This window comes from Diabrotica virgifera, chromosome 2, assembly GCF_917563875.1.
Source record: "Diabrotica virgifera virgifera chromosome 2, PGI_DIABVI_V3a".
Lineage (NCBI taxonomy): Eukaryota > Metazoa > Arthropoda > Insecta > Coleoptera > Chrysomelidae > Diabrotica > Diabrotica virgifera.
This window is the reverse complement of record NC_065444.1, coordinates 36,312,231-36,330,378: the sequence shown is the minus strand read 5'-3', so window position 1 is coordinate 36,330,378 and position 18,148 is coordinate 36,312,231. Positions and strand designations below refer to the sequence as shown.

Below are 18,148 nucleotides of genomic sequence, written 5' to 3'. Positions count from 1 at the left end.
GGAAGATCGACACTGGATCAAATATTTACAGTCAAACAGATCTTGAGCAAATCATGGGAAAACGATATTGGTGTTCACAACGTGGTTGTAGACTTCAAACAGACATACGACTCAGTCAAAAGGAACAAACTATACTATATATTGGCTGAATTGGCAATACCACACAAGCTAATAAGACTCATTAAAGCCACAATTGATGAAACTCAGACATGTGTACGAATACAAAACCACCGGACAGACTTATTCAAAATTTCGCAGGGACTAAAGCAGGGAGATGGGCTGGCCCGAACATTGTTTAACCTGACACTGGAGTATGCGGTTAGGCAAATGCAAACTTAACGAGAAAACCTACTGACCAACCGAACAGTTCAATTGGCCGCTTATGCCGATGATATTAATATTATGAGTAGAACATCAACAGGAGCACAGGAAACATACGCAGAGTTAAAAACACAAACAAAAATGCTAGGTCTGGAAAAAACAAAAATAATGACTCACACGAGAAGAAATATAGTCCCACAAAACATTATACATAAAGATGACATTGAAGCGGTTGGAAAGTTTACATACCTGGGAGTAGAAATATTATGCCGACGTATCAGAAGATGGAGAAATACGGAAGAGAATAACGCAGGCAAACAGAGCTTATTTTGCCCTCTCCCATATGTTTCGGTCTAAAAGTGTCCCCCGAAATACAAAGATGAGAATCTATAAAACTTAATTCGACCAATAACATGCTATGGCAGTGAATCCTCGGTCCTGAAAGAAACATCCAAAAACAAACTCGACACATTCGAAAGGAAAGCACCGAGGAGAATACTAGGGCCTGTGAGGGAAAACGGAATCTTCAGAAGTCGATACAACAACGAACTTTATCAACTTTATAAGGAAGCACCCCTGTCAGACTTCATTAGAATACAAATATTGAAATGGGCCGGACATGAGATAAGAATGGCTTAGCGCAGTAAGTTCCAACGAGAATGGTTCCCTTCGTACTCCAATCAGAGTAAACATGTAAATAAATAACCATTTTCAATTTCATTGCAACACGAAACTACAGCCGCATCATATTCTAGTTCAATCAGAGAGTGCAGCAAGCACCCCTACCGGTTTCGAAACTTATTAGTCTCTCATCAGGTTAATAAGTTTCGAAACCGGTAGGGGTGCTTGCTGCACTCTCTGATTGAACTAGAATATGATGCGGCTGTAGTTTCGTGTTGCAACGAAATTGAAAATGGTTATTCATTTTTGATTTACATGTTTACTCTGATTGGAGTACTATTCCGGTGGTGATGTTGACGGAATTAATTGAAAACAATAAGAATAAATGTAACAAAACGGACGGTAAATATTTTGTGTTTTGTTTAGTTCTCGAAAGGGCATGTTGATAGTGTCGAGCAGGGGTGTGTCTACCTCGTGCGGATGCTGGGAATGAACTGCCTCCTTCGAACCCCACTTATCATGTCTACTCATTTTGTGGTTTTAGATAATGACCAGAAAAGCCATAAATTCTGCCTCTGCGTTTTAAGGATGAGAAACTTTTATGGATTTCAAGAAATTGACATGACGAGTGTGGCACTCTGGAGGCATCGTAATCAATTAAGTGTTTCTTTGAAAGAAACATTAATCTTATAGAATCGTTTAGGATAACATTTCGTTTCGTAAAACGTGTCCCTCTTAGCATCTGCTCTGTATTTACATGTGAATTTTGAATGACTAATGTTGTTTCGTTTTCGAGAAAAAATAATTAAAAATTAAGAAAATAAAATTAGCAGAAATAGTAATTATACCGTATCGCTATAGTACGAAGGGAACCATTCTCGTTGGAACTTACTGCGCTGAGCAGATGGGACGTGAATTATAAATTGTAAAATTCCCTCATCTTCTTTAGTCTCAGCATCCGTTATGGCTTGCAAATTTTAGAAGCCTCGGAGGTGTAACCAGAGAAGGTTCCCTTTGTTTTCAATCTGGTGGGATGTAGTGTAATATTTAGTATTATCTTATGTGTTATTAGATTGAAAACTTAGTATTTTTATTAATTATATGTTTATGTACCGTAGATAGCCAAAAGCCATAATACTTTTGGCGAAAAAGAAAAACCTTGGGAATTGGACAAAGCCCCGATATTCAACCACATCGATTCGTTTATTCAAAGATGCAAAGACTTGATCGAAGTCTGTGAGACGATGATCTGCTTCGGCAGGTACGACGAGACCGAAAATATCCCTAAACCGATGTTTGGTGGAGCAAAAGGTGTCGATTTTGACAACTGGGCCAAGAGAATCGAATCGATGTATAATGAAGCATTGACAGATATTGACAAAGTAAGGATTTTAAATATTTACTATGTACACTACCGTAGAATCATCCCACATTCTTAGTTTCCTTTTCTTTTTTAACGTTTTTCACAACATTTGGTCTATTGTTACTTTTATCACTATTACCTTTCCATAATTTTCAAACAATGTTCTGCTTGCTCCCCCATATTACCTGATAGGTACTCTAAAATATTTTTTGGGCGTATATATCTCAGGTTCAAGGAGGGACAGAAAAACCGCAAATACACCAAATCAATAGCATTGAGTTAAACTTTCAAATGCTGCCTAAGCGGTCAAGATCATACCTACACACGGCTCAGTATAGCCGAAAAACTGAAAAATTAAACTTTGAAAATTTTGGTTTTTCGAAAATTACCAAAAATTTCAAGCTACGAATTGCGACGAATACCTGAGCGTTTGTAGGAGGACTCTAGACGCGTCTAACGGTGTATACCTGTATTTTTGTACTTTTACCTGTATACTTGTATTTTTAAGTTATAGGCTTCATAAGTATGATCAAATCTATTTCTTATGGGAAAAACAGTTTCTCAAGCTCAATAATTCCTGTAATACCTTCAGTTATCATACTTGACGTTGGATGCGTCAGATGCGTACTTTGACGTCAGATCAGGAGCGTCATTTGAAATTTTGCTAGGGGGGGCAAACATTATATATACAATACATTATATATGCAAACATAATACAAAATTGATCTATATCAAATGACGCCCCTGCATCAGATACTACTTGTCAATACGTTTCAAACTCATGTTTAATGATCAAAATCGGTTAAGCCGTTCATAAGTTATCGAGCTCCAAAAGTATAATCCATTTAACCATTATCGCCGAAATGGTTTATGTAGTTGTAGCGGTTACGACGCTAAGTTTAATCGGGCAATCCGAGTTCATTTGCCGGCCATAATTATTAGGATGGCTGGGATATGAACTCGGATTGTCTTATCACAAGTCTGGTGTCGTAACTACTAGATCACTTGGGAGAGAATGCGACAAAGGCGACCATTTTAACGCTTAACGTGTAATCGAGAAACATTACATTTATCTTCATACATTTAATTTATAAAAAACTTTGAAAAACTCCTGATACAAGAATAAAAAACCGCTAAACGCCGTAAAAATGAGTGGCGCGTACAATATTCCAGCTACAAAATACAAAAAAGCTGTTATGAATATTACGTGGCGAGAAAATGTATTTTTATTTTAATGGAAAATAAAATTTTAGTTTTATTTTGAAAGATTTTTTCCATAATATTTGCTAAATTTGAAGTAAAATGCAAACTGTATCAAAGTTACTCTTTTGTGTCGCGCTTTATTTCAAATTTAGCAAATATTATGGAAAAAATCTTTCAAAATAAAACTAGAATTTTATTTTACATTAAAATGAAAATACATTTTTTGGCGCCACGTAATATTCATATCAGATCTTTTGTAGCTGGAATATTGTATGCGCCACTCATTTTTACGGCGTTTAGCGGTTTTTTATTCTTGTAAACTATACCTTAAAATTTATTACACGTAATATAATATATTATACGTATATGATCTTAGGTCAAATTTAGAATATTGGAAGTGAATGCCTCGGAATGGTACGACGATATCCTCAAATTCAGGACGAGAATGAAAGACATTGAAGTGGTTATAGAGAATCTGACCAACGCAGTGTTTGATAATATTGCCAATATTGAAGAAGGCATCGAATCTCTTGCTGCGTTGCACAATTTCACAAAGAGAAAAACGTTGACGTCGCTATTTGAAGGAAAAACTCTTTTGGTAAAAATATGCATATATTATAATTTACGTAGTTTACCTATAGGGTAAGTGCACTAGCAATGGACACCCAAGAGAAAATTTTGTACTATTTTTATTCGTTCTAATGAAGTATTTGACTTACAATTTTTTTTACTGTGCTAGGATACTAAGAAAGGTATATACAAAAAAATATTTTTTGCTACACAAATGCCAAAATCGCCAGTAATGGTCACAAAAACTCTAGTGATGGACTCTCGATAATTTAGTAATGGACACTTTATCAAATATATTTTTATATAAGCTTTTCACTGCGTTACATTGCTGAAATTTTTAACAACCATTCAAAAAAAACATAGCAAAATGTAAACTTATGTCCCATGGGCGTAGCCGGGGGGGGGGTTTCGGGTTTCAACCCCCCCCCCCCTATTAAATATTAAGATTTATAAAATTTTTCTTATGAATATAAGGGTTATTTTATGTACTTTTTGTCGTTTTATTTTCTTAAACCCCTCCCGAAACTAAAACCTGGCTACGCCCGTGATGTCCTACAAAAAAATGTTTCACTTAAAAATTGTATAACGCACTTTAAAGAAAACTAGATAGTTCTGGTACTGAGTAATAACCCCGTTTGCCTTTAACTAATGGTTCCCTTATAATCTTTTTAATGTCCTCATAAAAATAAAATAATACATCTTCTTTTTCTGGCCATTTCCAGTCATAGCCTGCTTTTTCCATTGACGAAACTTCTGCTCCTTCCTGGTTAGCTTTTATCACTTTTCCTAGAACAAAGAAAAATTTTGATCATTAAAACATAATTCTGTTAGGAGACGGAAACAACAAATATATTATAGTTATAGAATGTTACCTGGATAAAGATTTCCATTGTATTTGATAATAACAAAATCTCCATCATGAATATTCTTGATCGTATAATTTTCAACATCACTCGCATCTAGATCTTCATCACAGTAAGGAACATCATCGGCAGAAGATTCAGATTCGCTTATTACTTTTCTCTTTACTGCAGGCTTTTTTATTTTAATTTGTGATTGTTTTGAAGGGCCACTTTTAGACGTTATATTATCATAATGGGCCCTGTAAAGTGTAGTGGATACAACTGCTGGAAATATTTTTCGTTTTCTTTTGGGTGGTTCTTTTTCAGGAGTCTTAGGAAAAATGAGACATTTTTTGAAAGGAGTGCTAACCACATATCCTTGGTCTTCTTTGTCCTTATACAGCGCAACGTTTTCTAATTTATCCGGTGAAAGAAATGACTCTGAAACATTTAGTGAAGTAGTACTTTTATCTTGTAAAATAGTGCTGTTCCCGTTCTGTGACTGTTCTTCATTTGGAAGAATTACACTCTCTTCTCTCTGCTTACCGTTTGGAGTTGAAGTTGACGCTGTTGGAACTGAAAACGATATTGACATTTCTTCATTTCCTTCCATTAAGTTAGAGTCATCCTCCCCAGTGACATGTTTATGTTTATTTGTTACTAATAAAGCTTCATTTTTAAATTCTGCCCAAACCTTATAAAGTTTCTTAAATTGTAAGTCTCCCTTCCAGTCATCTTTATTGTCGAAATTTGTTCTGAAATGATTCAATTCAAGTGGTGGTATTTTTTTCTCAAGTTCGGATAATATATTCCCTTTTGTAATAATTGTGTTTTTAATATCTGATAGATTTGTAGGATCTACAACTTGCCGAGTGGAAACACATTTGGTGTAATCAACATTGCTTTTTTCAAAAGGAAACAGTTCACATTTTCTAAAACCGTTGCGTATTGTACTTTCCGTTGCATATTTTTTAAAAACCGTACTTAGAATGGTTGCAAATGTATACTTTGTTACATCCTTCGGAAAGTTTTAAAATTTCCATGTTCTTACTATTGTCTGCCAACCAGATTTTAAAGGTTTAAAAATTGAAACATCGGCTGGTTGGAGAATATGAGTGGCGTTGGGGAAAAGAGCAACCAGGATGATACCACTTGCTTCACATAATTCGCTGACTTGTTTAGTTAGATGGGACCTATGTCCATCCACGAAAAACAAAACAGGTTGTGGTATATTTTTTTCTTTGAGATAGGGCAAAAAATGGTTGCCGATATACTCATAAAATACTTCCGAGTTCATCCATCCGGAGTCTGATCGTCTCACTGCCCATTCTGGTGGTGCAGAATTAACTATATTCTTTGGTATTTTTTTGTACGGATATATGACCATTGGTGGAACTGTGATACCATCGGCTGAAAAACAGGCCATAACAGTTATTTGCTCTTTTTCTGCATTAGATTTTCTCTCATAAAAGTCTTCTTCCAATTTCGCCGGCCCAAGGACAATACCAGATTTAGGATCAAGGCTAAACCCGGTTTCGTCTGCATTGTATATCCTATTTGGGTATTTTAGTATGTCAATCATACCTTCTTCTTTTAAATAGTTTTCAATTTCATTAAACCATTTTTCTATATCAGCTTTAGAGACGGCAGCTCTTGATTTTGTAATAGACTCTGCTCTTCGTTTTTTTTTCTCAGGATGTCTTCGAAGAAAAGCAGCGAACCAAGTTTTCCCGGGCATCCCATCTTTAAAAACAGTCGACCTCCCAGTTTCTTTCATAATTTTATGCACCATGGAGAGTAGATTTGTTGCATTAACAGGAAAGCCCTTTCTGCCCATAGACAAGATCCAATTAGCTAATAATTTCTCTTCGCCTTCTGAAAGAATAGTTTTAGGACCCATTTTTCGTTTAAGACAATTGTTTTCAAGTCTACGCTTTAAGGTTGTTCTAGGAACACAAAATTCTTTAGCTGCACATTTTTTGGACATGCCTTCATTTTTTACTGCGTCTATAGCAAGGCTCATTTTATCTTCCATCCATTTAAAAAAAGGCCTTTTCTTTCCTCTCTGGGTATCCATGTCTATAATAATAAGAAATTACAGGTTACTTTAAATTCTTTAAAGCTCTAAATTCGAAATGGATAACGAGACCATTAATAAATGATTGTATTTTAACGATGGCCACCCATAATCAAAAACCTCCACAATGATGTAATAAGCAAACAAACATAAATAAAAAAATAACACATAATTTTTAAAGCGCTAAATGGATCGAATATATTGGTGACCATTAATAGATCATTGTATTTTAGAAATGGACACCCGTGGTGACCATTTCTAAATTTCTAACAGAATTTTCATTCAGTAATGGTCACCCATGATCAAAAACTTTCATAATAATGTTTTTAGTAAATATGAATAAAAAATACAAAGTACTTACCCTTTAAATGTGTAACAACACAAAATAAATATATAAATTTCAATAATACGTTCACGGCACTAATTTCAACCCAACGACTACACAACTTGTCTGATAGATCAAAACAAACTGATTTTTGGCGCGCCAAAGTTTTACGCATGACAGTTAGTCAAAAACCATTGTCAGATGGCGCAGAGTTCGTCCTTGTATTATGGATAGTATAATCAACAGGGTAATGTAAAAATGTGCGGTAAAATGTAATAAGAAATGAATATAATGACGTTAATTGGCTTAAGGTGACCAACACTAGCGGTATGTCCATTACTGGTGCACTTACCCTATATTTTTTTCTACATATTATACGAAATATGTTACCTATATGAAATCATGTTAATAATAATAATAATATCTTTAGATATACAACATGTTCAAAGAAGAAATAATAGATACCAAACTAGATATCCAGGCAGAGTCTGAAATGCGTCCAGCTTTAATGCCGTATTTTGCTGGAAGAGCACATATGATGAAAATGAAGAAACGTAGGCTTAAGATGCTTCGATCGGTAAGTCAATGAAAAAATGTAATATCTTTAATAATATCTCACCATATTGTGCCAATTCAACACTTGGTTTCTGAAATGCTCTCCCCTCATCGGGAACAAGAATTTTTTACTAATTCTCTTGTAAGAAATAATTGTTTGGGTAAATTCCTTGTGAACGCATTTACTACACAACCGCACACTATAATTTGATCCAGACTAATGGAAATAAATAAGGACTAAGCATCGAGCCTTGCGGCAATCCTACTTTCACATGAAAAATATCAGTATCTTCCATACCTATTTTAACATTAGTTGTAACTCTCTCATACATATTTTTCACAATCTTTAGATACATACGTATTCACATAACTGCAGCCGATTGCAAGCCGCGGAAATGAGGTATTTAAGAAAAGTGGCGGGAGCTAGGAGAACCGATAAAAGACGTAGCGATGATATTAGAAGAGAATTAAAAGTAAAATTATTAAAGGACCCAGATGATAGACGAACGTATGCAAGATCAAACAGAGAAGTAAAAAATCTAGTAACGAAAGCAAAAAATAATTCCTGGGAAAGTAAATGCGAAGAGCTCAACAAATATATAGGGTCAACAAGATCAAGAGAAGCATGGAAAACGATAATAAATCTGAGAAAAAACAGAAAAGAGACTAGTAGAATAGATTTAATAGAAGAAAGATCTTGGATCGAACATTACTCGCAACTTTTGACTGAAACAAGACCGCAATTCACGAACATCAGTACAACAACATATGAAGTAGAATACGATGAAGACGATGAAATAACAGTACAGGAAGTCGAGAATGCAATACGAACTCTAAAAAATCGAAAGTCATGCGGATTACAAGGAATACCGAACGAATTACTAAAACACAGCCCACAAGTATTACGAGAATTACTTGCGTATGTTTTCACCTTATTCTATAAAGGTCATGATTTACCACATGAGTGGACAAAAGCACATATTAACAATATATACAAAAAAGGAGATAGAAAAAATTGTTCAAACTACAGGGGGCTTAGTGTCATAAACTCACTCTCAAGACTCTATGGAAAAATAATAAAAAATAAAATTGAAAAAGAGATGACAGATGTCGAAGAACAAAATGGCTTTCGTGCAGGCAGATCCTGTATGGACAGCATATTTTCTCTAAAGCAAGTTATTGAGAAAAGATTAGCCCACAACCTTTCCACCCATATAGTTTTTATTGATCTGACAAAGGCATACGATAGTGTACCACTTTCAATGCTCTGGATAGCAATGGAAAAACAAGGAATAAGCAAAAAAAATATACAAGCAGTACAACAGCTTTACAAAAATATGACGGTAAACATTAAAACTGGAAACAAATTAACGAGAGAAATTCCTATTAGTAAGGGCCTAAAGCAAGGCTGCTGCATAGCACCTACACTCTTTAAAATATATTTAAATGAGGCACTCTCACTGTGGAGAAGAAAGTGCTGCAATATGGGCATCCCAATCGATGACGATAGATTGTACACAATACACTTCGCTGACGACCAAGCCATTCTAGCTGAAGACGAAATTGATATAGACTATATGCTCAGAAAACTGGAAGAGGAGTACACTAAGTGGGGCCTTACAATTAATATACAAAAAACCGAGTACTTAGTTGTAGGAGAAACACCAGAACGCCTAGAAATTGAAATGGGAACTATAAATCCAACAGAAGTCTTCAAATACTTAGGAGTCCAAATATCTTCAAAAGCAGGGAGTAACGACGAAATACATTCCAGGATTGGCCAAGCAAGATCAGCCACCAGACAGCTACACGGACTATTGTGGAGTAATAAAATAACAAAAGAAAATAAAAGAAGAATGTATAAAACAATAATAGAAAGTATTGGGTTGTACGGCGCTGAACTCTGGGAAATCAACCAAAGAAACAAGTCAAAAATCAAGGCGATGGAAATGAACTATTGGAGACGATGTTGCCGACTCACTAGACTTGATAGGGTGAGAAACGAAGATATTAGGAGACAAATGGAAATCGATCTAGATATAATAGACACAATCGAAGCCAAAAGACTTAACTGGTATGAACACCTTCAGAGAATACCTGAAAATAGATGGCCGAAAAAAATAGAAAAATGGACTTCACCCACAAGAAGATAACGAGGTTGTCCAAGACGATCCTGGAGAGAAGATGTCGAAGATGCAATGACCGCCAGAGACTTAAAAACTGAAGATTGCTTCGACAGAAATCGCTGGAGATTAGGATGCGAGAAGCGGCGACAGCTGTAGAAGACTCGCTTATTATATTATATATATTATTAAAGGAAAAAATTCATAAAAAGAAATTAAAATGGACTGGGCACTTATTCAGAATGAACGACGGCAGACAGGTTAAAATGACATAAGAAGCGAGGCCGATAGGGAAAAACAGGAGAGGCCGACCAAGGAAAAGTGGAATACCAGTGTAATGAAATATTGCAGGATAGAGGAAAATCGTGGCAGGAAGCCAAAGAATTAGCTAGGGACCGAAAAAAGTGGCGTAAGTTCGCAGAGAATAACGAGTAAAGAAGACACCTCGACACCTTCCGGTATAAGGAGATCATCGATTATGTATGTATGCACGTATTCACCAGGACCTCCTTTCATATTGAGCAACATTGATCACAGAATTTCTCAAGAAACTGTATCATATGCTTTCTCAAGATCAATTAGTACCAAATAAGCGTTTGTTTATTTATTCCTGTATTTTTCATCAGCTGTTTTACAATGAAAATTGGATAGGCTATTGGAACCGTGCAAGTTCGGCAAAGCGACACCTGGTTTCAACATTTTCCGCACTTTTAATTATATTGGCCAATTATATTAGTCCTGGTTACTGGATAATTGTCAAGGCCATAGTCCAAAAAAATAATAAGAAGAAAAAATAAGATCAGGTTATGTTATTAAAACGTAAACAATTGTATGTAGTAAATAAAATTAGTTATTAAAATGCAGTACTTCAAGCAAAATACAATTAATTAAATTTACCTTTATATAATAATTGCATAGCATACCAATATTGTGAAGCAATATATAATTTTTCTTCTTCAATGACAGTAGGTATGAAATATACGTCAATTTGACAATTTCAATTGACAATATCGTCGGTGAAAAGTGTAAACCTGCTAACTCCACTTTTGGGTGATTTTGTGATTTTGACGTAATTAAAAAGAGAAAAAAGATCTCTACATAATCGTAAAAAATGCCATATCCATTACAATTCTAATAAGCGAATTAATTTGCCTCAATATTTCCTGCTAACTCAACACATTCTTAACTTATCACGGAAATACTGCTATCTCCAGTAGTTTGGTTAGAACATACAAACTACAAGCACGCCGGGTGATTTTGCTAACGTTTTGTTTAGATTTTTTATTATTTGGAAGTTCTTTTGTTACCAATATTTAAAGGTATGTATGTTTAATGTATTACATAATTGTTTTTGTTAGATAAATAGCTTTAATATTTTAATAATAATTAGCTTTAAATCATAATAAGAAAATTGGCGCGTTTTTTCATTGGCGTCATGTTTTACAATTTTGGCGCTATTAGTTCAGGCGCTTCATCTCTATTATTGTTATTTATATTTAAATCGAAGATAAAGTTTTTTATGTTTTATGTTGAAAGGGTTTCCTAATATGTTTGTTATTATATTATGCTTTAAGATGTTTACTATTGTTACAACCTTTCTTTTTTATTTTATAGATGTCTTTCAACTCTCGTTCAAAGAGGATTATATCAATGGTAGAGAAAATGAAAGAACCGTCAAATTTTGATACCGAAGACATCTACTGCCTCGCTAGTAGTTCGACCAGCAGCAATTTTTCATTATCAGGAGTAGTATTAGCTAGTAATGACCTGGAAAAAAATAGTGAAACTTATTCTACAGAAAATCTAGCTATTGTTGACAATATAGACATTGAAGTAATAGATGTTCCATACGTAGAAAATAACGAGAGAACTGATGAAGTAATACAGGTGTGCCTTACAAGTGAAAGTGAAAATAGTGAAACTTATTCTACAGAAAATCTAGCTATTGTTGACAATATAGACATTGAAGTAATAGATGTTCCATACGTAGAAAATAACGAGAGAACTGATGAAGTAATACAGGTGTGCCTTACAAGTGAAAGTGAAAATGAAAATACAATGGGTATTTTAAGCCACCGCGGCAAATTGGTAACCTATTCTGACTCCAGTTCAGATTCTGAAAGTTTACCTTAGAAAAGTAAAAATAGAAAAAGGCGGTTCCAAGTAGATAAGAACAACTGGTTTAGTGAGCAGAACAAAAATAGACGAGAAAAAGGTGAAGCATATTTGTGTCGCCAAAAGGTAGATAAAAAATGGGCTTATGAAAAAAAAAAGAAAGCTAGGCAGATGAAGACAAGATGTTCTTGTACCGATAAAGCATCAACACTTTTGAAATGTACACAAGTAACGGACGATAAACGCAAAAGTATTTTTGAACACTTCTGGAAGAAATTAACGTGGGGAGAGAGAAAAGTTTATGTAAATAACACAGTCACAGCCGCCCCTACGCAAAGACACAGAAATCGTAAAAATGCACTGGTTTCTAGAAGATCCCAGTCACTATTTTATCATCTCAGAATCAACGATATTAATATACGAGTTTGTAGAACCATGTACTTGAACACATTATGCCTAGGAAGATGGACAGTTCTCAATTGGAAACATAATGGAAATATGGACATTTCAAGTACTCCAAAGCCAGCGGCAATGAATGAAAATCGTGCAAAGCCATTTAAAGCAGAGAAACAACATCTAAATGCCTTTTTAGATGCATTACCTGTTATGGAATCTCATTACTGTCGAGCTTCGTCGTCTCGAAAGTACCTCCTGCCTGAATGGTCCTCAAAACAGTCACTTTATAAGTTTTATGTAGCAGACCATTGTCAGAAACAGGATATAAAACCGCTTTCCAGGACACATTTTAACCTGGCTCTAGACATGCGTAACATTTCTCTATTCCGTCCAAAAAAAGACGAATGTGAAAAATGTGCTGGTTTTAAGGTAGGAAGTGTTTCCGAAACAGAATATACGGCACATCAAACGAGAAAACAGGAAGCTAGACAGGAGAAGGATAAAGAAGAAGAGGCCCATGTTTTCACCGCAGACTTGCAGGCGGTTTTATTGGCACCAAAATCGAAGGTGAGTACTTTGTACTATAGAACAAAACTACAAGTTCACTACTTGTGCTTCTATAATTTAATTAATCATGATGGATTCTGTTTCCTGTGGAATGAGACTGAAGGTGGTTTAAATGCAGAAGAATTTGCTTCAATTTGGGTATATTTTCTAAAAGAATCTGTTATACCAAGTGCTCTACATGACGGCGCTAAAATAATTTTATACACTGATGGCTGCACCTACCAGAATCGTAATGCCGTTATGGCAAATGCTTTACTAAATTTAGCTGTCAATAATAACATCACAATTGTACAAAAATATTTGGAACCTGGCCATACTCAAATGGAAGCGGATAGTATGCATTCTACAATTGAAAAGTGTATACGTAATAAAGTCATCAACATGCCAGCAGAATACATCCAGCACTGTAAGATGGCTCGAAAAAATCCGAAACCATATAGTGTTAAGTATTTGGAACATACATTTTTTAAAAATTTTACTGAAGTAATGACTTACAAGGGCGATTTAAAGGTGACAGACATTAAAGCCCTAAAATATACACCTCAAGGCGATATTTTTTATAAAGTGCAATTTAGTCATCCTTGGAGTAATTTGCCACAGAGAAAATTTAATATTATCCACAAGCAATTCGACGAATTGAAACAATTACATGAAAATAAATTGCCCATAACAACCCGGAAATATAATGATTTGCAGTGCATTAAACGCACTTTGCCAGCTGATTACCATGCTTACTATGACAATATACCACATCTGTAAAATTGATTGAACATTAAACATACAAATATTATTGTGTTTTTATTCTTATACATCTACTTACATCTTACACAAAATAATACAAATAAACAATTCAGACTAACTATAGAATGTTACATCACATGCTGCTAACTCCCGAACATTTGACAAGTTTTGGTTAAGAAATCCTGCTATCTCCACTTTTTTTAAATAAATGAACAGTGAATTCCTCATTCTTATGTTATTTGTATTCCAAAATGCGGCCCTTTTGCATATTCGTTATCAAATGACTTCATTGCTTGCTAAAAGCTACTTTAATTTTTTTTATTAAGTTTTTACTCTCTCCTGTAAAGTTAGGTCAAATGGAGATAGCAGGTTTACACTTTTCACCGACGATATGAATTATTTAAGAAAGTTGCAATATTTCTCCGCTATTAGCGCACGATCGTTTCTCGTATCCCCTCCAAATACTTGCACACGGCGAATTGATCTGCCTTGCATAAATGCAAACTGGTTACCGGTTATTTAGAGTTCTTCACATACTCGTACTCGTCTATCGATTACTCTCTTCCATATTTGCATCATCTGACTAAGTAGTTTTATGGCCTCTATAGTTTATGCGTTGTTGTATTATATTATGTCTTGTTTTTGTAAACAGTTACTAGTATACTGCTTCTATATTCGTTTGGCATTTGTCGTACTGCCGTATTTATATTAAATAAATCTGTTAGCCAACTTGTTCTTGTTTCTTCCAATGCTGTCCATACTTCCCCAGGAATATCATCTACTCAAACTGTTTTTTTTTTGCACGATTGATCATTTTTTACTGTTTACCGTGACAGATTTTACGTCAGTAGGTGACATTTACTAGCAACTCGACGGTAAGTAATCCAACTCGACGGTAAGTACTCCAACTCGACGGTAAGTAATTCACTTAACCGTCGAGTTAAAAAATCTCTTAATTTTAATTTATTCTCCATTGTTGTTATGCACCCTAGTTACTACCTACCAAAGGTAAATTTATGGAGTTCCTGAACCATCGGGTCCTGAAAATTTGTCTAAAACTATGCTTGCTATATTTACAACTACAATGCATCTGGAATTAGATGAAAGAAGTATAGAGTTCTGCTATCGACTGAACAAGAAAGAAACCCACAAAAGTAGACCAGTTTTGGTGAAATTTTCCTCAAATTATTATAAAAATGTTGTTTACAAAAATAAAAGGTCACTGAAGTCTACAAATATAATAATTCGAGAGGATTTAACGAGAGAGCAGCTAAATATTGTAACGGAGGCAGTGAAAAAAATTAATGGTTCAGGTGTGGTTTGGACAAATTATGGTCAAGTTTACGTCAAACTGAATGGTCAACAAAATGGTAGAAGAATCAGCTCACTGGAGGATGTCGCTAAACTACTTACTTAGTATATAATGTATTATTATTATTCTCTATTTAATGGCTTTTGAAATTAACAGATAGAATCATGATGTTTGTTATTTTTATCTTTTACGAGCATAACAATGTTAAGGATTATATTTGCAGCATTTGACCAATTGAGTTGTTCCCGTTACTAGATTTTTATCTAGGTGGAACAAAAACTACAAGAACTATAATTTTTTGTTTAAGTTAGATATCGTTTGTTTTGGTATTGTTTTAATTTCGAACTCGAGCATTTAAATTGTTTAAAATAAAACAAAATGTTTAAAGTAGGTTGCTGTAATGCAAGATCATTAGTACCTTCATTGCAAAATATTAAACAAATAGTTTCGGATAATTCTTTAGACATTCTTTTAATATGTGAAACATGGTTGAAATATAGTATTGTTGATGACCAATTAAATTTTAATAATTATAAATTATACCGGGCGGATAGAAATTGCAGAGGTAAAGGAATATGTATATATGTTGGAGATGGATTGCGTTGTGAACCACTTATAAGTAGGCAGGATTATATCTGGGAACAGTTATGGATTAAAATTACGGTTCATAAAAAAACATTTGAAATAGGTGTAATATATAGACCTCATGAAAAAAATTTAAATTCTTTTCTGGATGAGTTTGAAAATAGTCTAATTGATATTGGACCAACTGTAGATGAAATAATTTGTATGGGTGATTTTAATTTAGACTTGTTTGACTATGACAATAGTAGTGTTAAGAATTTTTATTCAATTTTAGAATCACTGAATTATTGTCAATTGATAGACGTTCCTACTAGAGTCACTGCTACATCTGCAACACTTCTAGATTATGTAATAGTACAAAAAGGAGCTGCAGTGGAGGGGGGTGTCATACATCATAACATCTCAGATCACTCTATTGTTTATTGTAAGGTAAATGTAGGTGGTACATCGCAACAATCTAAAATGTGTACATATAGAAGCTTTAAAAATTTTAATCAAGAATCCTTTCAGGCTGATTTGTTTAATACTTCATTTTTCAGAATATATGACCAGGAAAATATTGATGCAAAAATATCGTACTTAGTTAATTGCTTAAATAATTTATTTGATAGACATATTCCCATAGTTACCTCTAGAGTCACTAAAGCCAGAGCACCATGGATGACATATGTCATCAAAATTATGATGAACGAGAGGGACAAAGCTTTAAGCAAATTTAAAAGGACTAGATTACAGAGACATTTAGATTTTTATAGACAAATGCGTAACTTTACTAATCAGGCTATTGAGAGAGAAAAAAAGGCATACTTTATACATCAATTCAATAATAATTCATCAAAAGAAATGTGGAAGAAACTAAAGTTGAATAAATTTCTTCCCGATAAAAATAAAAATATTCCAGAGGATTTAAAAAAGCCTAACGATCTAAATAATTTTTTTATAAAATCTGTTCCTAATAAAAAACCACCCCAACATCTTTTAAATTTTTATAATAATAATAGATTACTCAATGAAAACTTTAAATTTAAGGAAATTAATGACTTGTTTGTTTTTAAGACCATATCAGATATAAAAACGAATGCGAGAGGGTGTGATGGTATAAATATTAAATTAATTAAACTTTGTTGTCCTCATATCGTACCTTACATTACACATATTATAAATTATTGTTTAACAGAGAATGTCTGTCCGGCGATGTGGAAGAGGGCAGTTGTGAGGGTATTGCCGAAGAAACAAAATCCAAAAGAAATGAAAGACTTGCGAGGTATCAGTATTTTACCTACTTTATCCAAAATATTGGAAAGAGCTATGGAAATTCAAATAAAGGAATATATACAAAAATTTTCTCTTTTACCTGACGTTCAATCTGGATTTCGCAAAGGCTTTAGTTGCACAACTGCACTTTTGCATATTGTCGATGACATACTTACGGCTATAGATGACAGAAAATGTACTATATTGATTTTATTAGATTTTAGCAGAGCTTTTGACACTATTAACCATGAATTAATGATAAGCATTTTAAAGTATTTAGGATTTTCCTATGATGCGTTGTTACTTATAATAAGCTATTTGGAAGGGCGACAACAGCATGTTAATATAGAAGGTCAAAATTCAAACTCTTTGAATATTAATTCAGGAGTTCCACAAGGCTCAATATTGGGTCCTTTATTATTTTCTCTATATACTTCTAATCTTCTCTCTAAGCTTCAGTCATGCCAAGCTCATTTATATGCTGATGACACTCAGCTCTACTACAGTTTCCCAATCGAAAATTTAAAAAACGCTAATGATCTGATTAATGCCGATTTAAAAAGATTTGTAGAAGCTGCTTTAAACCATTGCCTATGCATCAATTCCAGTAAATCAAACATATTAATATTTGGGCCAAAAAATCAAAGGGAATTAGTTTTACCATCAATCCAAATCCAAATTCAGGATTCAATTCTTGATGTTGTTGATGTGGCAAAGAATTTGGGTGTATTAATGGATTCAGAGTTAAGATTCGAAAAACATATAAATAAATTGATACAGCGTGCCTACGCTTCAATTAAGATTATATACGGTAATCGACATTTTCTACCATTTAATGTTAAGAAAGTTTTGTGTGAATCTCTTGTACTTTCAAATTTTAATTATGCTGACGCTCTTTACGGTCCTAATTTAGCCACTCACTACAAGAATAAAATTCAAAAAGTTCAAAATTCCTGTCTAAGACTCATATTTGGCATTCGCAGAAGACAAAGGGTTTCACATAAAATTAAGGAAATTGAGTGGCTGAATATGGAAAATAGAAGGGTACATCATACAGTCTGTCTTTATCATAAAATAATTCTAACAAAAAAACCGTCTTATCTTCATCGTAAAATCACGTATCGAACGGACATACACAACTTAAATATTAGATATAAAGGTTTGCTGGCAATACCGAA

The 18,148-nt window shown here is 34.1% G+C and overlaps 1 protein-coding gene across 1 annotated transcript in view; it reads left to right on the top strand.

Moving 5' to 3' along the window:
- The window catches only part of LOC114327420 (dynein axonemal heavy chain 2), a 221,610-nt gene that overhangs the window by 22,655 nt on the left and 180,807 nt on the right, over positions 1-18,148 (top strand). The window contains exons 7-10 of the mRNA XM_050642537.1: positions 425-443; positions 2,095-2,324; positions 3,885-4,106; positions 7,753-7,899. Of these exons, the coding sequence (XP_050498494.1) occupies positions 425-443; positions 2,095-2,324; positions 3,885-4,106; positions 7,753-7,899 (618 nt within the window). The remainder of the gene's footprint in view (positions 1-424; positions 444-2,094; positions 2,325-3,884; positions 4,107-7,752; positions 7,900-18,148) is intronic.